At 48.3% G+C, this 22143-nt stretch overlaps 2 protein-coding genes and 1 long non-coding RNA gene across 5 annotated transcripts in view; 2 read left to right on the top strand and 1 right to left on the bottom strand.

The window, feature by feature from the left end:
* Nucleotides 1-16467, top strand: part of CADM3 (cell adhesion molecule 3) — a 30581-nt gene extending 14114 nt beyond the window's left edge. Inside the window, exons 1-10 of one of the 3 annotated variants that reach the window (XM_030935501.1) lie at nucleotides 1676-1738; nucleotides 4042-4143; nucleotides 6204-6344; nucleotides 6841-6993; nucleotides 8003-8140; nucleotides 8439-8609; nucleotides 10932-11022; nucleotides 11460-11629; nucleotides 14298-14423; nucleotides 15298-16467. In XM_030935501.1, the coding sequence (XP_030791361.1) occupies nucleotides 1690-1738; nucleotides 4042-4143; nucleotides 6204-6344; nucleotides 6841-6993; nucleotides 8003-8140; nucleotides 8439-8609; nucleotides 10932-11022; nucleotides 11460-11629; nucleotides 14298-14423; nucleotides 15298-15416 (1260 nt within the window). In that variant the 5' untranslated portion in view covers nucleotides 1676-1689 and the 3' untranslated portion in view covers nucleotides 15417-16467. Of the gene's footprint in view, nucleotides 1-1675; nucleotides 1739-4041; nucleotides 4144-6203; nucleotides 6345-6840; nucleotides 6994-8002; nucleotides 8141-8438; nucleotides 8610-10931; nucleotides 11023-11459; nucleotides 11630-14297; nucleotides 14424-15297 lie in introns of those variants that run through there. The other 2 variants (XM_010356744.2, XM_010356745.2) reach the window with 2 other exon arrangements.
* Nucleotides 10552-16892, bottom strand: LOC104657035. The gene is made up of 4 exons (XR_004058700.1): nucleotides 16713-16892; nucleotides 15306-16118; nucleotides 14333-14406; nucleotides 10552-12793 (listed from the first exon to the last, which is right to left on the bottom strand). It is a non-coding gene; the product is annotated as an uncharacterized LOC104657035 (long non-coding RNA).
* Nucleotides 15526-20901, top strand: ACKR1 (atypical chemokine receptor 1 (Duffy blood group)). Its single transcript, XM_010357740.2, has 2 exons — nucleotides 15526-19383; nucleotides 19862-20901. Exons 1-2 carry the CDS (start codon nucleotides 19363-19365, stop codon nucleotides 20849-20851), a joined length of 1011 nt encoding a protein of 336 aa, XP_010356042.2. The 5' UTR covers nucleotides 15526-19362; the 3' UTR covers nucleotides 20852-20901.
* Nucleotides 20902-22143: the final 1242 nt, after the last annotated feature.

Raw genomic sequence — 22143 nt, 5'->3', positions numbered from 1 at the left:
GTTTTCTGGGTAGTCTCCCATCTCCCTTGGCCTATTTCTTCATATCCTGTTTGGTTTGCTATTTCCTCTTTACTGGCAGATTTTGAACTCAACTCTCACAACAGAAGATGCTTAGTATCTGATTCATTTAATAAAGAACTATTTATTAAGCAACTTCTATATGCAATATGCTATATTAGAGCCAATACTGGATACAAAATGCATCAGACCCTACATATGGAATCTTTATAATTTAGGAGGAAAGTCAAACTTGCAGTACAAACTAGAAAGAAATGCATAACTTAAGAAAAAGCAGATAAAGTGTGTAACTCAGAGAAATGGGGAATTATTTCAATCTGGGACAACCAGGGAAGACTTCTGGAAGGAAATGCCCCAAAATGTAGGCTTTATGCATGGATAAGGTTTAGACGTGTGAAGATGGGCAAAGGGCATGATCAGCAAAGTTATTGCAGGCAAAGGAATGGATGCAGGAAAACAAAGCATTCATAGAGAGAGTTCCAAACAGCTTCACATGCCTGGAATGCACCTGGGGTGAGTGGAGTAGAGAAAAGACAAAACTGAAAGGAAGCTCAGCATCAGACTGTACAGGACCTTGAAGGCTAGGCTGGCAACTTTGGGTATTATCTACAGAGAGTGAAGAGTCAGTGATGGTTTCTAAGCAGGGAAAGAATGTGACCGATATGACTGATCTGCCTGGGCCTTCTCTCACTAATGGTTGTATGGTCTCAATGACAGAAGCTCCTTCTGAGCTCCTATTTCCACTTCAAATTCCATACCACCCATTCAGAGTACTCCTAAGTTTTCCTTTCCAGTCTGAATTCATTGAGAGAATTCATGCTGATGTCATAAATGACTGACACAATCTGAATCCAAAGAAGGTACAAGTCTTTCACAACCCAGGTTATAATTCCTGCTACTTATCCATGTTTCTGTTGATAGCATTATAATCACTCATCCACTCCCTGGGGAGTGGCCATTCGTAATTTATTATACAGGCTTACAATTTTATAAAAACGACAGGGTAACTTTCAAGCGTATTAAGAGTCAGTTCTCAAGAGAAGACATGAGATTATAAGCGCATTTCAAAATTAGAGGGAGAAATGTCACCCCCGGGGGAAGAAAAAAAAACCAGCCACCTCTTACAGTTTCTTAAGACACCACAAATCAGAGTGAGTTCTCTGTAAACCCATAGAGGCAATACATCATGCATATCCCAAATATGCCATTTATTGGAGATTATTTGGTTATCAGTCCTCTCATCTGAACAATTCAGTTTGGTTTGAATGATCTACATCACTATTTTACTTATTCATCCTATGCAGAAAAAAGATGCCTATGAAATGCAGGAGGAGGGGAGGGATGAAAGAAATATGAGCAAGGAGAAAAGCAACTGAGGAGGATGCAGAAAAAAGCACAGATGAAAGAAGAAGCAGGAGAGTGAAGACTAAGCCCATGCTGTTGGACAGAATACATGCTCTGCCTGATTCACAATATACATAGCACAGTGCCAAGTGTGGCTGAATGAATTACCAGAGCCAATTAAATGTACCGAGAGCCCACTATGGGCTAAGTGCTAAAGATACAACGATGAATAACTTAAGGCTCCTGCTCTTAACCAGCTCAAAGTTTAGATGAGGAGACTGATAACTAAGCAAGTAAATCACACTGGAATGCTGTAAGAAACATAAAATGTTGAAAAAGCCCCAAAGCACCATCAGAGACAAAGGATTCTGGAGAGGTATGCTATTTGTGTGCCTTTAGGTAAGTAATTGAACCTCATTGTAAAAAGCAGTTCTTTCTGGCTGCCTATCTCTTGAGTTTGTTCTGAGATTAAGTGAATTCGTGGTTGAAAATCCACTCTGCAAACTGAAAGTCCTATACCATGGTATGAGACGGCTATTTCCTGCACTGATTTGAGCAAAGGCCTATTTAGTACTCACTGTGCACTGGACACCAATACCGAGGGGCTGAGTGTGACTCCTCTCTGTCTTCTCCCTGTCCCTCTGCCGTCCCACACCTTGGCACAACCAATTTGGTTCCCTGTGTGCTGACGTTCGCACAGGGCACCCACGAACACATAACCGGAGAAACAATATGAGCACTCACCACCTTCAGGTTGCCTCCGTCCTGTGCACAGAAGGTAGCAGGGTGAGTGGGAGGCACTCAAGGAGAGCCCCTGCTGGATGTGACAGCCCTGACCCTCTCCCCAGCTCCTTTTCCTTCTCTCATTCTCATCCTGCTTGCCTCTCTTTTATCGACAATTCCCCTTCCCGCCTTTCCTGCCTACTTTCTCTACTTGTGACTGTTTTTCTCTGTTTTCTCCGCTTTACTCCTCAGCATTTGGGCATTAGCGCTTCTCCCATTTAAGAACAGAGTAATTTCTAAAATCTCCTGGAAGCTGTCTGTGAGGAGCAGAGAAGAGGGGCGGTGCCTCCATGGAAGCCAGGGAACCTCCGCAGCTGTCTCAGAGCCCCATTCCCATGCTAGGACGCTGCCCGCTTCCTGCCTGACTCCCTCCCCACTCCGGCCTCCCATTCTCTCCCTTCCCTCTCCACCCCCCTTTCTCCTGTACCCCTCGTCTTCTCCCTCCCCTCTCCTCTGGCCCCTCGCCTCTCTTTCCCTTTGCTTCTGATTAGGCAATTCTCTCCCTAATCCAGTCCTTTTCTTCCTCAGGGACCCTAAGCCCACGTCCCACTTTTCTTTGTAATCTCGACCTCCCGGCCCCCGCGTGCCTTCTCTTGGTCCTAGCGCCCCTTTCTCCCCGCTCTTCTCCCACCTGCCTCTCCCCAGCTGGCTCTGGGTCGCGCTGGGACGACTGTCGAAGTTCTCCCGTGACTCCAGGGCGCGGACACGTAGCAGCTCAGGGCTCTGCTCAGCAGCGGATGAGCTCACTGAATTTTGCGCACTTGATTGGCTACTTCGGGGCCCTGCGGCGGGAGACCCTAAAAAGATTCGCAAGGCCGGTTTCTTTGTCCCTCCGCCTCTTCAGGTTGGGCTAGGGAGTTAGGCCATTGGGTATTTCTTGGAAATGGAATTCCGGTAATCAAGAAAGGAATGAGCAGACAGGTAGGGGTAAGGTAGGTGCCAAAGGGAGCATGGAATTGTTTTAAAATTCTCTACGGGGGAATGTAGGAAGAAAGTTTCTCAGTTTTCTTAGTTTTCCTTACAGTACTTCAAGAAAGGGTGTAGGAGCCACCTTGTGGGAAGAGAGGTGAGGCGGTGACGCAGGCCCTGGAAAAAGGGTTTGTTGTACCAAAGGAAGGAGCAGACTCAATCATTTAGAGGGGCTAAGGGTAGAGTAGGAAAAAAAGATAATTTGAGTATCCCATAGAAGGTAACAATCTGGGAAGACATGGTACGACTTTCAGCCCTTACCATGATCTGTTTCTTCAATGGCGGGAGTCTCACGTTGAAACAAATAGAGCTTTGCATTTACAATCAGGCATTGAATTTCTAGTCTTCGTCTCCTATTTGTATGACCTTGGGCGAGTCATTTCATTCTATTTTAACTCTGCAAAATAGGAATGATAATGTCCTTGTACTTATTTTACAGGTTTATTAAGAGAATTACATGTGAAAGTATTTACTAATTATTAAATGTGTGGTAATTTTAGTGAATCGTATGGTGGAGCAGAAAATTCTGGATAAGGAATAAGAAATCTTTGGTGCTCTTTCATTTTTCTATAGTGACTTTCACCAAGTCACTTTTAACCTTTAAGTGTTTCATTGTCCTCATCTGCAAAGTCGGAGAACTAGACTGGATGAACTCTTAAGATCTCTTTGGCACTAATATTCTGTGACTGACTGATAAAAAGTTAGCATCCTCCTTTAATTCACCCCTTCAGAGAAAAGGTCACTTCCTTTTTCAGAACTCTAGTTAATTTCTCCCGTTGGTGAGAAAACTACCTTCTCTTAGGTATCCCGGTGAACCTATTTTTCATAGGGACCTAGACTTTCCCACATGCCCAGCAATGAAAGTAGAGCCCCACACTGTAGCAGGATACATGTAGGGCTCATGCTTGATGGAGATTCTCTCCCCAGGCTACTGGCAGGAGCAGGATTTGGAGCTGGGAACTCTGGCTCCACTCGACGAGGCCATCAGCTCCACAGTCTGGAGCAGCCCTGACATGCTGGCCAGTCAAGGTGAGAATCCAGGCCCCTCATCTCAATGTCCCTCAGTTCCCTCACTCATCCTCACATCCTCTCCCACTCATGTTGCCTTCACCACATGTTCTCACTCCTCTCATTACCACACAGCACTTTCTCCTTTCCATCTGACATTTTAGTTCTTAGTCTGCACCACCGAATTCTGTTGCACCTACTCCTTCTTCCCTTACTCCAGTACAGAGACCTCTGTACACCCTACACTTCTTTCCAAAAATAAAATGATTCCAGGGAAATATATTACTAAGAATAAAGAGGTTCTGGAAAGACACAATCTAAGGTAGAATTCTTCAAAGGGAACCAGGGACAAAGGGATGACTGGTCAAAAATTGGCACGTGGCTATGGTAAATGAAAGGTTTCTCAAACCGTTTGAGAGGTTTTAGGAATATATCACTTTCAACTTTACTCAGCCAGCTCAGTCCCTGGTACACTAATCTCAAAATCATGGTTTTAAGGCTCTATTTAGATGATGACTTGAGAAGCATTTCATTGAAAAGGGCACCATATTGAAAGACGCAGGAACAGAGTTCTAGTTCTAACTCAAATTAGTACAATGAGCTTAGGCAGTCATTGCATCTCCATTGCCTCATTGCCTACATTTGTAAAATGAGGGATTCCATGATCCCAAAGATCTCACTCAGTTCTACTAATTTTTACAATTCTTAATGCTGAAACTAACCACCAGGCTTGTGCTCCAATTTGGGAACAGTCACCCTGAACAGTCAATGCTATCAGTCAATAGCATCAACTCCAGCAGACACATCCTTATTCCTCAGGGCCTCTGCTCTGCTGGGAGCACCCATTGGGTATTTCTTGGAAATGGAATTCCGGTAACCAAGAAAAGAATAAGCAGACAGGCAGGGGTAAGGTAGGTTCCAAAAGAAGCATAGAATTGTTTTAAAATTCTCTACAGGGGAATGTAGGAAGTAAGTTTCTTAGTTTCCTATTCAGACATAAGCAATGTTGATTAAATAATTTAGTGTCAAAGAACAGATTTTTGTGGATGCATTAGAATCAGAGCTGGAAGGTGTTGTCTATTTTAGATTTGTTCGGTGGGGGTCAGTGCTACCGAGTCACAGAGTCAGTTCTGAAGATGAGGGAATCAGTACAAGAAATCAGAATCCATACTGTGGGGAACATGGAACAACAGGAAGCAAGTGTCATGGAGCCTGAGGGGCTCCCACGTAGGCCTGACCAGAAGGCACAGTTGAGATTCAAATGCCTCATCCGTAAGATACCTTCCTAGTCCTTTTTGTTTTGTTTTGTTTAACTTGACTAAGGAGAGAAGGATTAGAAAGCATGTTTTCATCACATTGAAGAGAAAACCTTAATCCTTCCCTCTTTAAAATGACATCAGGATGGTGATTTGGGTTGTGTGTTGGGAGGCGGGTAACACTAATACCACGGGGAATATGCTAAGGGCCTTGATTGAAGGGAAGTTATTGTTAGAAGAATTGAAAAGTATGTAAAAATGTTTCACTTTTAAAAATATTTTGTTTGTTTGTTTTGCAGTTTTCTACCAGCTACCTTTGTGTAAATGAATGTGCAACCCAAGAGCTGGTTTAGCCTTTTCCCCATTTTAGTTTAAGGATTATTAGTCACAACCACTTCTCCTGTTCTTGTTCTTATATGTAGGTGGTGGCAGGAAGGCAAAACATAGAACGACAGATATGTATGTGTGTTTTCAAAGGTAAATGGTAGAACCGTATCAGAAAAGACACATGTGGAGTGGTATATGCAGATTTGGGGTGCCTTTACTCCTCTAAATATTCGTGGCCCTGTCAGTTCATTCAGGAAACATTTGACAAGTGACTATTTGTTTTTCTGTGTATTCAAAGTAAGTGAAACTAAGATCTGTCTTTCCGTCCACCGCCACCCACCACCTCTTTTCCTTCCCCCATGAAACCTTAAGGGTACACAGAGACCTTGTGTACACCAGGTCCTTGGATGGTCTGGATTAGATGAGGTGTACTTTGGCTCAGAAATGGGAGGAGGGGCTAGGGGTCCTCAGGAAACTAACCCTCTTCTACTCCTGCAGACAGCCAGCCCTGGACATCTGATGAAACAGTGGTGGCCGGTGGCACCGTGGTGCTCAAGTGCCAAGTGAAAGATCACGAGGACTCATCCCTGCAATGGTCTAACCCTGCTCAGCAGACTCTCTACTTTGGGGAGAAGAGAGGTAGTATCTCATGAGTTATCTTTCTGCGTGAAAACCATGGGCTAGAGAAGGGGACTGCAGACACCAAGGGGAACTGTTCCTGTCATCCAGAGGCTGAGAAACATGGCAGTATGCTGTTTTAAGATATAACAAGCCATGAGTTCCCCAACTAGTTCCAGTATTGCAGCTGTGGTTTAGAGCATGCACAGTCTTATAGGGTTCTGGAGTGACTTCACCCCAGCAACTCTAACAGGAAGCTGAAGTCAGTGTTGCCCTAGGAATCTGACAGGGAAGCTCACGAAATCCAACATACTTTCTGAGTATCTCTTAGGCTACTATGTCCAATGACCCAGAAAAGTGACTGAATGACTTAAAGACTGCTTAAACTCAGGAGCAGTTATTTTTTCCCCACCCACCATACTAGACCCCTTCCCCCAAAGAAGCTGGCCTGGGATTGGAAGGTAAACATGAAAGGTGCTGGTAAAATCCTAGCTTTCCATTCTCTTGATTCCCCCAGCCCTTCGAGATAATCGAATTCAGCTGGTTACCTCTACTCCCCATGAGCTCAGCATCAGCATCAGCAATGTGGCCCTGGCAGACGAGGGCGAGTACACCTGCTCAATCTTCACTATGCCTGTGCGAACTGCCAAGTCCCTCGTCACTGTGCTAGGTGAGACTCCCAAACCCCAGTGTCTCTACAGCATGCTTCCTTGCAAACAAACCTCCCTAGATGGGTCCCCGAAGCAGCTGGGAGCCAGGCAAGTCTCCAAGCACTTTAGGAAAGTTCAGCCTGTGTTCCCCTGGCAATGGGATAAAATGTAAAAAGAAATGTGTTTTAATCCTTTGTGCTCTAGTTACTGTTTGATCTAGGACAAACTTCTTCTTTTTTTTTTTTTTTTTTGAGATGGAGTCTCGCTCTGTCGCCCAGGCTGGAGTGCTTTGGCGCGGTCTCGGCTCACTGCCACCTCCACCTCCACCTCCCAGGTTCACGCCATTCTCCTGCCTCAGCCTCCCGAGTAGCTGGGACTACAGGCGCCCGCTACGATGCCCGGCTAATTTTTTGTATTTTTGGTAGAGACGGGGTTTCACCATGTTAGCCAGGATGGCCTCCATCTCCTGACCTTGTGATCTGTCCACCTCGGCCTTCCAAAGTGCTGGGATTACAGGCATGAGCTACCGCTCCTGACTAGGACAAACTTCTTACTCTCTTTGAGTCTGAATTTTCTCTTATAACAGAGAGATGATCATACCCCTTCTACTTACCTCCCAAGATGGTGTAAGAAAAACACAAGACATGAATGTGTTATAATTTCCAAAATAAGTACCCCAGTTGCTTACATGCTCTCATCTTCATCCTATATTTCATCTTATATTTCAATTTCCTTCTTTGCCTCTCTGAGACTTGCACTATTTCTGTGGCCACCCAGTTGTGCTGTAAGTGGAGGATCATGTATCACGTCTGTGCTATGGCGTAGCTCCTCACTACCATGCTGTCTCCCGCAGGCCTTCCCTTCTGGTCCTCAGGGAGGAGATCAAAAAGAAAGATGATTTATCTAGTCTTCTACCCAGAATTTACAGTAGAACCTAGGTACGCAGAGAAACCATCTCCACAGGGAGAGCAGAAGTGTGACCCCATGGTGCCTCTCCTTCCTATCCTGGCCATCCCCTATCCATGGCAGGAATTCCACAGAAGCCCATCATCACCGGTTATAAATCTTCATTACGGGAAAAGGACACAGCCACCCTAAACTGTCAGTCTTCTGGGAGCAAGCCTGCAGCTCGGCTCACCTGGAGAAAGGGTGACCAAGAACTCCACGGTGAGTACCTCCTGCCTTGGGGTTACAAGAGAAAGTGGTGCTGGAAAGAGAGAGAAGTGCCTGTCTATGAATGTACATAGGAGGCATGGTATGGAAGAGAACACGTATTTTGTGTGCACTCTAGTGCCTATGTGTGTGTTGGGGCCTACATTCTCCCTGCCACAGCTTTCTAAGTTTATCTAGGTTGAGACTCACCATCTGTACGTCCACAATGAGGCCCACATGATATCTGTATGTTGGGTTTACTCTGTGTCTCTCTCTGTGTGTTTGTGTGTGTGCCACTGTTTCTGCACTCTAGGAGAACCAACCCGCATACAGGAAGATCCCAATGGTAAAACCTTCACTGTCAGCAGCTCGGTGACATTCCAGGTTACCCGGGAGGATGATGGGGCGAACATCGTGTGCTCTGTGAACCATGAATCTCTAAAGGGAGCTGACAGATCCACCTCTCAACGCATTGAAGTTTTATGTATGTCATGGGCTTGGGGATGAAGAAGGATGAGATATGAGATGAGGACCAGGGTAAAAGAATACAGGTGACTGTGTGTGAAACAACATGCACAGTTAAGTGGATAGGTAGAAAATGAAACAAGGACTGCCAGGACTAGGCCAGGGTTGACAAACTCTTTACAGAGGGCCCAGTAATGAATATTTTAGGCTTTGAGACTCATACTGTCGCTGTGTCAACTACTTAATTCTGCTGTTGTTGTAGGGATGCAGTCATAGACAATATGTAAACAAATGAGCTGGGCTGTGTTCCAGTAAAACTTTATTTACAAAAGCATGCAGGTGGCAGGATTTGGTCCAAGGGGATACCAACCCCTGGGCTAGGCCAGTGTAATATAGCCAGACTACAAACTGTGGTGGTAACTGTAGTAACTCAGGATTCCCAGGAAGTAGTTTCTAGTCTGCACTCCACCACTAACTAGCTGTGTGATATTCAGAAAATTACTTTACCCCACTGAGCCTAATTCTTTATTTGCTAAGTGAAAGCGATGAGCATGGGGATCACTACAACTTTATCTCGGTTTAACGTTCTATGATTTCAAGAAAATATGGGTGGTAGGAAAGCACAGGTTCCCTGGCATCGTTATTCCCAGATCTTTTCCTTACTGACTGCTCTTCTACTTGCCCCAGCTCCATGTATTTTCGTGGGATTCTGACTTGAAATGGCCACTGTCATTTTCACTACTCCTAGCCCTTGCAAGGACATTCTCACCCTCTATGGAATTTGCCTTTAGTATGGTTAGGACACTTCTGAGGAAGTTTGGAAATGGGAATTTCTCATCTGAGGAAATTCGGAAATTTGTAAAGAACAGCGTTTCTGGGTGGAGGAACCAAAGGGAAAAGAATCAGCTAAACTCCAACGGGAGAAGTTAGAGTTAGGAAATGGTGCATTCCCTGTCCTAACTTACCTAAAAATTGGGCAGTTTTCGAAATAACCAAAGTCCTTCATCCTCTTCTTGTGGAATCAACTTAGGCCCAATTATTTTCCTAACTTCAGTGCTATTTAATAATATCTTAGACTCATTACTCAAACTTTAACCTGAGGTAGGTTCAGAGTGGCATCGCTATTCATTTAGCAGATTCAGTCTGCAGGCAGACAATCCAGATTCTAGCCGCAGTGCTGCCGCTTACTAGCTGTGCTCCTTTGGTCAAAGCATTTCATTTTTTGTGTCTCCTGCTTACTTCACTGAATTACTGTGAGGATAAATAAAACAATGCACGTGAAAGAACTTTGTAAATGTAAAAGTTCTATATTCCTATAAGGTACTTCTCTAATTATTAGCTCCTAGTGTGAGGCCCTGGCCTGGAGCTTTTCCCCCGCCCCTTGGTTCCTGGCCAGAGCTAAAGCCTTGGTCCCCTGCATGAGCCCCAAAGACTCCTCTGTTAGATACCAGACCATCTGGCAGTTACTTGCCAGGGACCCTTTTGGCCCAACTGTGATCAGTAGTCAGTCAACAAATGCTATACTTTAGGCACTGTGCTAGAGGTTTCTATGGCTGTGGGGTCCTGGAACACCCATTCTTTCACCTGGCCTGATTCTCTGTGTCCCATTTGATTTGGCTGAAACATGTCCATTAACTGGTTGTTAAGGTTGGCTCTATCCTTAGGGGAAGCTCAGCCTCTTTATCTGTTGTTCTCGACCAGCATCTGGTTGTATTGTTCTGAGCGGCCATCTGGACCTAGCCTCCTAAGCAGCCCTTCAGCGTCAATGGCAGATGCCATTCTTCCTTCACAGAGCCCTTCTGTATTGTGTCAGTGCCTTTTTGCAGCCAAAATATGACCCCGGTCTCTTGCTGTTTCAAAGCTCTCACTTCGTGTTTGGACTGACCATTCAAAATGATGTTTTGTGTTCAAGCATTGCTTCTAGTTCTAAGCTCCCTTGCAGAGTAGAGAGAACTGATAAGTTGTAAGCTCAATACGTGGCAAGTTCAAGTTTATTTGTTCTGTAAAAAATATGTATTAGGTCCTTCCTATGTGCTAGGAAGTTTGCTAGGCACAGGCAAACCACTCATTTCCCTTCTCAGCTTTCTGTTAAGGCATCTCTTAGAGTCCCAACAAGGACAGACCTTCCAGAATCCTATCACACAAGGTTGCAAGAGAAGTTGCTCACATCTTCAATAGCAATAATGGTCCTCGTTCATAAGAATTAGGAGAAGGAAGGTCTTTGTGGTGCTTCTTGGGCTGCGAAAACATTTAGAGGTAGAAGCTGTAGTGTGCAACTAAGCGAGGGAATCACCTAAGCTGTGTGGGGAGGTTTTCATTGACACCATTTCCTTCTCCACAGACACACCGACTGCGATGATTAGGCCAGACCCTCCCCATCCTCGTGAGGGCCAGAAGCTGTTGCTACACTGTGAGGGTCGTGGCAATCCAGTGTAAGAAGATCCATTTCCTGGTCTCCTCCTTACTCTCCACATTCTCAGATTGTCTTCTTCACATAACAGCTCCTTCCTATCTCCTCTCTATTGTCTGACCTGAGCCTCTCATTTCCCTGACTGTCCAATAATGTCCGCCTGCAATTAGTTCTTCTGCAAAGCAGCACAAGTTGGAAGGGGCCACTCCCTAGCTCAGTCCCTGAGTTTCCTACAAAGGCCAAGTTAAAGTAAGATACAAGTCAGGAGGTCTCCAGCTTCCCCAGAACGAACCCCAAGAGGCCACCTGGAGTATAGCAGCTCCAATGTCTCTGGCCCTGATAATTTCTCCAGCCTCATCAAACAGTCCTTGACATCCCTGCTCCCAGTTATTTTTTTTTTTTCTTTTAGCTCCCTGGCCTATGCTCTCCTGAGCTCTTCTGATTTGTCTGCCTCGACAGCCCCCAGCAGTACCTATGGGAGAAGGAGGGCAGTGTGCCACCCCTGAAGATGACCCAAGAGAGTGCCCTGATCTTCCCCTTCCTCAACAAGAGTGACAGCGGCACCTACGGCTGCACGGCCACCAGCAACATGGGCAGCTACAAGGCCTACTACACTCTCAACGTTAATGGTGAGCCCTCCTCAGTTCTCTTCCTCCAGAATCTCCTTTCTCTGTCCATCGTATTCCCTTTTAAAATACTTCCTGATAACATCCCCAAACTGTGACGGGTAGTGGAGTAAAGGAAAACCAGCCCACCACTGGGGTCCCTGAGGGCTTAGGTCCCAGGTCCACTCTAGAATGTGAAATGGCCGCTTAGTGAAAAAACATTAAAAGGGTGGGCTCTCGTCTGCCTTTCTTTGGTAGTGGTGGCCTGGGTGACACCATCTTCCATCCCCTGCACTTGTCTGACAACAAGAACAATAATTCTGTGTCCAGAGGCCCCAAAGCCTGTCAAGTGCAGGCGCAGGTGCATTTCCTTCTCTAACTGGCTCTTCTCAGAGCTGCTTCTCCTAAGATTAGGTATTGGGTGCATGCAACTGCTGTCATTTTTTTTTCTGCCCACCTTAAGCACACTGTACTGGGTCTGGACAGAAAATAGAGAGAAGCTTGTACTATGCCAAGAGACAGAATCTTTTCTCAGATGCTGTATCTTCTAGAAGGACCAGGTGATGCTCCTTCTCTGAAGTTCTTCTCAAAGCTGTGACCACAAAACCCAGCTTCAGGAGTTGTGGTAGGGTGGCACAGAGGCCCCTTTATGGAGAGTTGACGGGGGATTTTTTTGAAGATCCCAGTGGCTGTGTGTCCCACCAGAAAGTCTTGTAAATCTTTTCTCAGAATAGGGGAAATGCATTGTCAGGGAACTGTCAGAGGCTCCCTTACTTGAAACACTCATTAAAACAGTTGGGGGGCATAAAAGTCAGGCCTTCCAGCGATAAGAGGTTTGAGTTCTTGAGATCAGAATGTCTAGATGGGTGATTCCCACTCCAGGGGCAGACCTCAGCATGTGGGAGCTGCCTCAGCACAACAAGGCTATTGTAGGATGCCAAGAGCAAGGACAATGCACTGAGCTCCGGTCTCTGCCCCCAGATCTCTCCAGACCAATCTGATGATGATTGGCAGTGAGAGAAAGTTCTTGTGCCCTTGTGGTTGGTATCTTGCTGATCTCCCCTCTGCCCTGTGCTCAACAGCCAGGCAGAGGGAGTCCTGTTGAACTGCGTCTGTTTCCAGTGCTGACACCTGGTGGTAGAGGGAGCTACTGCATCTTCTTCCAGGAGTATCCTTAAGTGGGCCTGACTGGAATGAAATTAAATGCTGTTCTACCTAGAGACGGGGGCCTGTAATTGAGGACCCCAGAGGTCGTTTGGCCATGGAAACCTGTGCTTTTCTAAGGAACTGCCATTTCCATAGCCTGTGGAATAAGTACCCAGGATTGATTTTCCATGTTGATTGTGTCTCACATACTCCTTGAGAGAGAGACAGCAGGTAAACTCACTGCTTCCTCCAAGTTACACCATCACCTGCACCCCAATCATATCATAGATTCCATGGACTCATCCTCTCCCTTCCTCCCAAGCAGGGCATAAAAACCAGAACACAAATGTTTTCTTTTCAAATAAGGCGTAGACAGGCAAGGAACTGAAACGCGGGCCCAGCCAAGCCTGAGAAGACATAAGGTAGGAAAGACAAAATATGTAAGGAGTCAATGAGGCATTAAGACTCAGGCTGAGTGCATGGAAAACAGCAGCTCTCCCGTGGGTGGGAGAGTTATGTCTATGGCTACCTCAGAACCGTGTGCTGGGCCCATGTGAGTCCTCAGATATTTGGGACTCTGGCTGTGCTGCTGCTGTCTTTGCCACACCCGGCCTAGTCTGTGCTGTTGATCCTCTATACAGGTTGTCAATCCTCTGCATAGGTTGCCATGGAGGACAGATGCTGTATATTCAGTGGCAGGGACATCCACTATCATGAGAGAAAGCACCTTTTCCTTTGCACAAACCTTTGGAGGGTGGCAAAGTGAAGACGGAGTCCCACGCGTCCTTCTCGGGAAAGACTAGAGGCCTGGGGTTTCACTAGAACACTAAACTCCCCTGCTACAAAGGAACAGTGTTCTTTACATAGGGGCCACAATCTATCATCTTTCGTAAGGTGCTGTCAAAGTGTTTGATTCTTGGCTCTATCAGCTTTTACTGCTCCTTCCCTATCTGATCTTAGGGCAGTGGGTGAATAGGCTGAGAAGGCCATTAGAGCTAGGGGAGCTGGCTCAGAATATCAAGCAGATAGGAGGGTAAGAGGCCATGGGAACAGAGAAGGAACACTCTCATAACCCATAAATTAAAAAGAAAAAGAGGGAGAAAAGAAAGAAGGAAATAAGGGCAGAGGGATGGAGGAAAGAAGGAAGAGAGGAAGGAAGGAAAAGAAGAGGGGGAGTGAGGGAGTCAAGGAGGGAGGGAGGGAGGAAGGAAGAAAGGAAGAAATGGAGGGAGAGAGGGAAGGAAGGAGAGGCATTAAAGCAATGATCTTTGACCGAGGTCAAGCTTCAGTGCCAACAACTCAATTTATATGACTAGGTATGGGCAGATTTATTTATTTATTCATTAATCCATCAATTTGTTTTAGCAAATACTATAATCCAGGCATGGCATATAAGCACAAAATAAGGCATGACGAATGATGCTGCTCCATTTTCCTGATGTTAGTACCTGTTCCCTGCAGTGTAAGACTATTCATGTCCAAGTTGGAATGCTATAAGATAAGGGCTTTCCCCAGGTCTGACTGTGTGTGTTGCCCTTTCCTCCAGACCCCAGTCCGGTGCCCTCCTCCTCCAGCACCTACCACGCCATCATCGGCGGGATCGTGGCTTTCATTGTCTTCCTGCTGCTCATCATGCTCATCTTCCTTGGACATTACTTGATCCGGCACAAAGGTCAGAAGCACAAGGAGAACATCAGCAAAACTTTGGAGGGGCAGGGAGACCAATCAGAGGCAGGCGTGAGGAGGAGCAGACAATGGAAAGGGCCTTCAGAGACTTGTCAGCCCTTTGGAGTGTTTAGGGAATGAAAAACGGAGCCAACCCTATCATTCCCACCCCTGTGATAACTGAGCACCACCAACCCCGCAGTGTAAAGCCTGATCATTTGAGGATCGTCCAAGTGAAATCAAACCTTCCCACTCAGTCAGCGGTTGCTCCCATGCTGCTCTACCTCCAGGTCTCCTGCTGCAAGGCAGAGAGATCCTGAAACCACATCTCCATCTCATTGCTTCCTGCACTTTCTTACTTTCTATTTGTTTAACTTCATTCCTCTTTGATCTCATTGCCTTTCTTTCCTCTCCCACTTTTCTACCTTCTCTCTTATATCCATGCCTTCTCTCTAACTCTCTTTTCACATTCCTTCCTCTCAGACTTCTTACTCTGCTATTAATTCTAGCCAGCAGCCTGACTCCATAGACTGGTCATACATAAGCCAGATCTCAATTGCTTTGCTCATGAAGCTGACATAGCAGTTCCCCCGTCACCAAGTTGCATGCACACGCATGCGTACACACACACACTTCTCTTTCTTGCTTTGTATTATAGATGAGATTCTACTTAGGGGCAGGATTCATTATTCATGAAGGGTGTGGTCAGGTGAGGGATGTTGGAAGCAAAATGCGAATTAGGTAAGGTGGAGTAGAAGAGAGCTATTGGCAAGCCAAAAATGACTTGAGCAGTGTGTGAGTGGGTGGGTGAGAGAGTGGGCAGGGTGGACTCAGAGTTTGGGAAGCTGGTCCTGAGAGGAGAAGCCTCTGTCTCTACACAGGAACCTACCTGACACATGAGGCGAAAGGCTCCGACGATGCCCCAGATGCGGACACGGCCATCATCAATGCAGAAGGCGGGCAGTCGGGAGGGGACGACAAGAAGGAATATTTCATCTAGGGGCGCCTGCCCACTTCCTGCGCCCCCCCAGGGGCCCCGTGGGGACTGCTGGGGCTATCACCAACCTGGACTTGTATAGAGCGACCCCAGGGCCGCCCCTCCCGCTTGCTCCCCAGCCCACCCACCCCCCTGTACAGAATGTCTGCTTTGGGTGCGGTTTTGTACTCGGTTTGGAATGGGGAGGGAGGAGGGCGGGGGGGAGGGGAGGGTTGCCCTCAGCCCTTTCCGTGGCTTCTCTGCATTTGGGTTATTATTATTTTTGTAACAATCCCAAATCAAATCTGTCTCCAGGCTGGAGAGGCAGGAGCCCTGGGGTGAGAAAGGCAAAAAACAAACAAAAAAACAAAACCCTGGAGTGTTAGGAGGAGAGTGAAGGTAGAGGGGTGAGGAAGGGTAAGGGGCAGGGCTGGTTTGGAGCTGGGGGCTCTCACCAACCCTCCTTTCAGCCTCTACAACAGAGCAGCTTCCCAGACTTTTCCAGAAACCCAGAAACGGGATGATTGTCGACAAAGGTTGGGAGTGGCTTTTCCTCTGGTAGCCATGCACCTGAACATACAAACAAGGAGGCAGGTGCCACCCTGACACCCCTCTTCCATAGCAATGGGAAAGTGATGAGTAGGGGAGTCCTGAGGAGATGTGGCCTGCAGAAGACACGCAGCCATGCAAGGACCCAGGAGTTTAACCTGGGGAGGACGCAGGTCCCTGCAAGGAAGAGTAGATTTGGAGAGGAAGGCAATGAACAAAGCCAGTCCCTTTCCATAGGAACTGCCCTTGGAGATTGCAGAGGGTGGCTGCCCCTCCTTGCTCCAGCAGCTGTGGGAGAGGCACTGCTCTGGGGCCTGCACTGCCTCTGCTTCCCCTGCTGAGGGGCCCCTCACTCTTACCCAAGACTCTGGATTGTTGCATGGCAACCACTCCTCCCATGGCATTGCTCAGCAACTACTCCTCCCATCCTGGCCACCCTGTGCCCCCTTCCTGGTCCCAACGCCAGCCCTTAGTCCTTCCTCCCTCAGCAGCCAGGCAGACATAACAACAAAACTACTAAAAGGAACTTCACTGCACTGAGCTGTTTCCTGCCCAGACTAAGGGAATAATGTGAACTGTGTGCACGTGTGTGTAGTGTGTATACTTGTGTGCATGTGTGCGTGTGTGTGCATGTGCGTGTGAGTGAGAGGCAGAGCGAGGGACTGAGGAGGAGGGCTAAGAGCCAGGGGTCCTGGGCAAGTGGACAGGGCTGTGGGACATGTCGGGGAGGCTTTGGGAATGGGGTATTCCTAGTCAGGGTTCACACCTCACCTGGGATGTTGTTCCATGCTGGTATTTCCTCTGCCACCCCCAATGTCCATCCGTCTTGGAGAAAGGAGTCCCTGGGTGTGTGTTTGCCCAGCTGTCCATTCTATCTCTCCCTGAAACCTGAAACACAGAGCATTCAGCCCTTCCCTGGATTTCCCTCCTCTGAGCCATGGAGTCAGTGCCACAGCCTTTGCTATGCACCTCTCAGGCCTCTCCTTGGCGTTGACCCTGGAACGACCTACCACCACCTATTTTTCCCATAGTCTGTACCCAGTGAGTTGAAGGCTGGATCCCCACCCTTCCTTTTGGTTTCCTGTCTTCCTTCTCATGGCCCCAGCTGGTTGCCGTGGAGATGAGGTTCCTGGTCCTCCCTGTCCTGGCCGGACTGCCCCGCCTCAGATCCAGGATGCCCTTGGCATCGCTCCCACCCTCTGCCAGCTTTTCCTCCCTGCTCTGACAACGGGCATGCAAAAAGGGGCAGCTGCAATCTAGCAGGTCTGCCCACCCCCTTCAGTTCAGGTAATACCGTTTTGAATCTTCCAGCCGCTGGTTAGGGCCCTGGGCACCACAGGCAGCCCCTCACCTAAGCCAGGGCCTACTCCTCTTACAACAGCAAGGGGGCCCTGGGGCCCCAGGCCTGTCGAGCTTCTTGTCTCCCAGCACCTGCTTTTGGGAAAATGACTTTTCCTCTTCAAGCTGAACCACTCTGTCCATATTACACAGAAGCCATATTTGTACGGGGGGTGGGAGGGAGAGGGGCTCTTGTGCTGTGTGTGTCTGTCCAAGGTGGGGGGTGGGGAAGGGAGCAGGGAGGGGACCGTGTATCTTTATAATCTTTCTAACTCTCCTGTGCTAATCTCAGAGGGGCCACCCTCAATATATCTGGATTATCCGTGTCGTTCAGCTGCCTCCTTTCTGCTCCTCTTGCTGCTGCTGGGATGTGTGTATGTGAGAGTCTTCTTCCCCTACCCCTTGCACGTGGTGCCTGGTGCCTCAAAAGGTGGTGTGTCCCTTGCCAGGCCACTTTCAAGGATATCTATGTACAGCAACAATATAACTCGCCAAGGGAGAGAAGTGTGTTCACCTCCTTTTGCTAAGCCCTTCCTTTCCGGAGAGTGTCTTGGGGGGCGTCTGACTGCTTCCCCCCACCCTCTGCCAGGCATTGCTGGAGAGTGTTGAGACGGCGATGGAGACACCATCAACCCCACCCTGGAGAGCATCACCAGACACCACCAGACCAAACTCACTTTCCAGCCCCTTCATGTTGAACCTGAAACTTGAGCTAGTGTCTGGGGAGAAAAGGGGGAAATCTCTACGAGGTACCCATCCTTCTGCACCTTGGGTCTGAGGTGCTTGGCCCCTTAGGAAGCCCTACATGAATGGGACAGAAGGTCCTTAAAAACACTGGGGATGAAGCAGCCGATGCTGTTTTGGACAAATGGAACAGTGTCCCCTAACCAGCCCTTTCTATCTCATTGCGCTGACTTGGACATGCCATGGCTCACCATTCCCAAAGTCCCCACTGTGTCTCCCCAACTGAGGAAATAAAAGCAGAGAGGGGTGATGAAACAGTGAAGATCCTGGGGAAACAGCTGAGGAGGGGAGGCAGGGGGAAGAGGCCACTAAAAAGAAGTGAAATGGGCCTAGGAGAATCGGCCTGCCTGCAGGGTAGATGCTCTTTCTCTCTGCTGGCCACCTCTGCCCCTCAGTGAGAAACTTTGCATATTGCTAAGATGCCTGACCAATGAAGCAGTTTCAGAGACTTTATGTCCCTCAGTAGAAATATGAATAAGATCACCCTGTGGGCAATGGTCCCATTTTAAAATATGCTGTCCCATTGTCCCCTAGAGCCTACTTTAACTTGTCAGACCATGTATTCCACTTCGTATGCAAGAGGCATGCACCGAGCCTATAGGTGGCTAGGCATACACTCAATAGCTCCCTGAAATGGCTTCATTAGGCAGCCTCGACAGCCACCCCAGCCCTCCCACTCTCATACTGAAACACTCAGACCTAGAGATAGCCAGACACACCCAGACACCCGCCAAGCCCCTCACATACAGATATGTGCACACTGATACACAGCAAACGTACACAGAGATCAGCACACACAAAGAGCCCACGCCCACATGCACACACCCCTCAGGTGGGACGGATTCGACCACCACCACCTTTCCCCCAAACACATGGCTCTTGAACTGCCTTTCCTTGGATCAAGTTCAAGGGGATGGAGGAGCAGTGAGAGTCAGCCGCCCTTCCATTCCAATTTCCCAGCACCTCCCTTATCTCTGCTTCACAAGTCACCCAGCCCCCCTCTTTTCCTTCCTTGTGCTTGAAGAGTCTCTACTTGGTGGAAAACCCCCTGGTTTCTCAACCTCCCTTTCCACTTCGGTAAAATGCCCACTTTCTGGTCCCCACCTTTTTCCTGAGTGCAGTCCCGACCAGTCAAATCCAATCTCAAAACAGGAAGCCCCGAGGCCAGTGCCCCCCGTAGACTTGAGGCTTGTGCAGGCAGTGGGCGTGGGGTAAGGCTTCCTGATGCCCCCTGTCCCTGCCCGGAACCTGATGGCCCTCATTAGTCCTTGGCTCTTATCTTGGAAGCACAGGAGCTGACAGCCGTCCCAGCCCTTCTGTCTGTGAACCAAACGGTGCCATGGGGAACTGTCTGCACCCGGTGAGTATGGGGCCAGGCCCCACAGTCCCTTACCCCTATGCCCCTCGTTTCCCCTGCTGTTTGCTCCTCAGTCTTTATATCTCTTCCTTTTCCTCCTCATCTTTTCTCCCTTCCCTCTTTTTCTTCTTCCTTTAAGGTATTTTTTCTTCTCTCCTTCCTATGCTAGTCTTCTAGCTCCCTCTTGTGTCCCTCCCTTTGCCTTTGAGTCAGTTCCATCTTGGTCCCTTGGTGCCTTCCCTTGCGACCTTGCACTGCTCCTCCAGCCCCAGCTGCCCTGGCTTCCCCAGGACTGTTCCTGCTCCGGATCTTCAGGCTCCCTGCTTTGTCCTTTTCCACTGTCCGTACTGGATTTGACTCCTGCAGAGACCTTATTCTCCCATCTGACCTTCCTCTCTGTCCTCCCCTCCCACCTGTCCCTCAGTTCCTAGGGGACTCTTCCGGGGTTACTCTGATGGCCTCCTCTGGGTATGTCCTCCAGGCGGAGCTCTCCCCCTCAACTCAGAACTCAAGTCAGCTGAACAGTGAAGATTTATGGAATTCTTCCTACTATGGGAATGATTCCTTCCCAGATGTAGACTACGATGCCAACCTGGAAGCAGCTGCCCCCTGCCACTCCTGTAACCTGCTGGATGACTCTGCACTGCCCTTCTTCATCCTCGTCAGTGTCCTGGGCATCCTAGCTAGCAGCACTGTCCTCTTCATGTTTTTCAGACCTCTCTTCCACTGGCAGCTCTGCCCTGGCTGGCCTGTCCTGGCGCAGCTGGCTGTGGGCAGTGCTCTCTTCAGCATTGTCGTGCCCATCTTGGCACCAGGGCTAGGTAGCACCCGCAGCTCCACCCTATGTAGCCTGGGCTACTGTGTCTGGTATGGTTCAGCCTTTGCCCAGGCTTTGCTGCTAGGGTGCCATGCCTCCCTGGGCCCCAAACTGGGTGCAGGCCAGGTCCCAGGCCTCACCCTGGGGCTCACTGTGGGCCTTTGGGGAGTGGCTGCCCTACTGACACTGCCTATCACCTTGGCCAGTGGTGCTTCTGGTGGACTCTGCACCCCAATATACAGCATGGAGCTGAAGGCTTTGCAGGCTACACACACTGTAGCCTGTCTTGCCATCTTTGTCTTGTTGCCATTGGGTTTGTTTGGAGCCAAGGGGCTGAAGAAGGCATTGGGTATGGGGCCAGGCCCCTGGATGAATATCTTGTGGGCCTGGTTTATTTTCTGGTGGCCTCATGGGGTGGTTCTGGGACTGGATTTCCTGGTGAGGTCCAAGCTGTTGCTGTTGTCAACATGTCTGGCCCAGCAGGCTCTGGATCTGCTGCTGAACCTGGCAGAAGCCTTGGCAATTTTGCACTGTGTGGCTACACCCCTGCTCCTTGCCCTATTCTGCCACCAGGCCACCCGCACCCTCTTGCCCTCTCTGCCCCTCCCTGAAGGATGGTCTTCTCATCTGGACACCCTTGGAAGCAAATCCTAGTTCTCTTCCCACCTGTCAACCTGAATTAAAGTCTACACTGCCTTTGTGAAGCGGGTGGTTTCTTATTTTGTCTGGGGAGAAGGAGAATGAAGAGAGAGACATTTTTATGTCAGACTTTCTTGCCAGTGTCTGTTTCTATAGCTGCCCTGGGGAGAAGGTGAATGATGAATAAACATCGTCAGGGTACATAGATGTTCTCTTGAGGTGTGGGGTCACTGTCATCTCAAGGGAGAAGAGAAGAGGAACCAGAGCATGAGGGGAGTTGTTAAACCAAGAAAACCCAGAAGGGATGGCTTAACTGGAAGAAAAGCTGTTCCAGGAAGCAAATGGAATAGGAACCAAAACTGAGAGATAAACAGGGAAGAGTGATGACAAAGCCCAGAGCAATACCACCTCCCCCTGTCCGACCTGCCCAGCCTCTCTCTGTCTTCTGTCTCCTCTCTGGCTTTGTTTAGTGATTAGGACGGTGGTGGGGAAGGTGAAAGAAGCATCCCAGGGAGTGTTATTCAGTTCAGGGAACATATTAAGATAATTTAAAAAGTCACTCCTGGGAGTCATCTCTCCCAGGTTACTCAGCATGACCTGAATGTGTGCACACGTGTGTGTGTGTGTGTGTGTACATCTGTTTCTCGATCTGTTAGAAACTACCTTTATGTTAGATGTATGCATGTAAAAACATATGTCCACCCACGAGCTTGCATCTCTGTCAGCACCTGAACTGCGCACACCTGTGTGTGTGCATTGACTTTTCTCAGGACCCAAACCCCCACTCAATTCTGCACCCATCCCTGCTCACAGGATATAGAATCGGGATTTATGACTCACTCCTTACCCAAATGAGTTTTCTTTACCCTGGTTTTTAAGCCTAGTCTTTTCTGTGTAGGATGTGTGGAGGGAAGAAAAGATCAAGAAGTTGTGAAGGGTGGAGAAACTTGAAGGGGGAGGCCCTGATCTGATTCATCTTCTGCTTGGCATTCCCCAAATTTCCCCTTCAAATTCTCAGCTTTTGAAATAAACCTTTATTTCCCACATACATCTTTCCTTCCACCTTCCATACAATACCCCAATCTCCTGGGCACCTCTTTCCCAAATATACCCCTGATTCTCTGGCTGCTTAATCATGACCTTTGAGATTTTTCTCAATCTCTACTTAGCCAAGTTTAGATGACTGGAAGGACAGAAGCCCCTCCTCATTAGGGGTGCAGCTTTTACCACCAAGAGCAAATTCACCCTCTACCTAAGAGGCGACAAAACAGTTAGTTGCTACCTCTAACCCAACTAAAGCCTGGGGA

Source organism: Rhinopithecus roxellana, chromosome 8 (genome assembly GCF_007565055.1).
Source record: "Rhinopithecus roxellana isolate Shanxi Qingling chromosome 8, ASM756505v1, whole genome shotgun sequence".
Taxonomy (NCBI): domain Eukaryota; kingdom Metazoa; phylum Chordata; class Mammalia; order Primates; family Cercopithecidae; genus Rhinopithecus; species Rhinopithecus roxellana.
The sequence above is the reverse complement of the archived record's forward strand: the minus strand, read 5'-3'. Positions and strand labels throughout refer to the sequence as shown.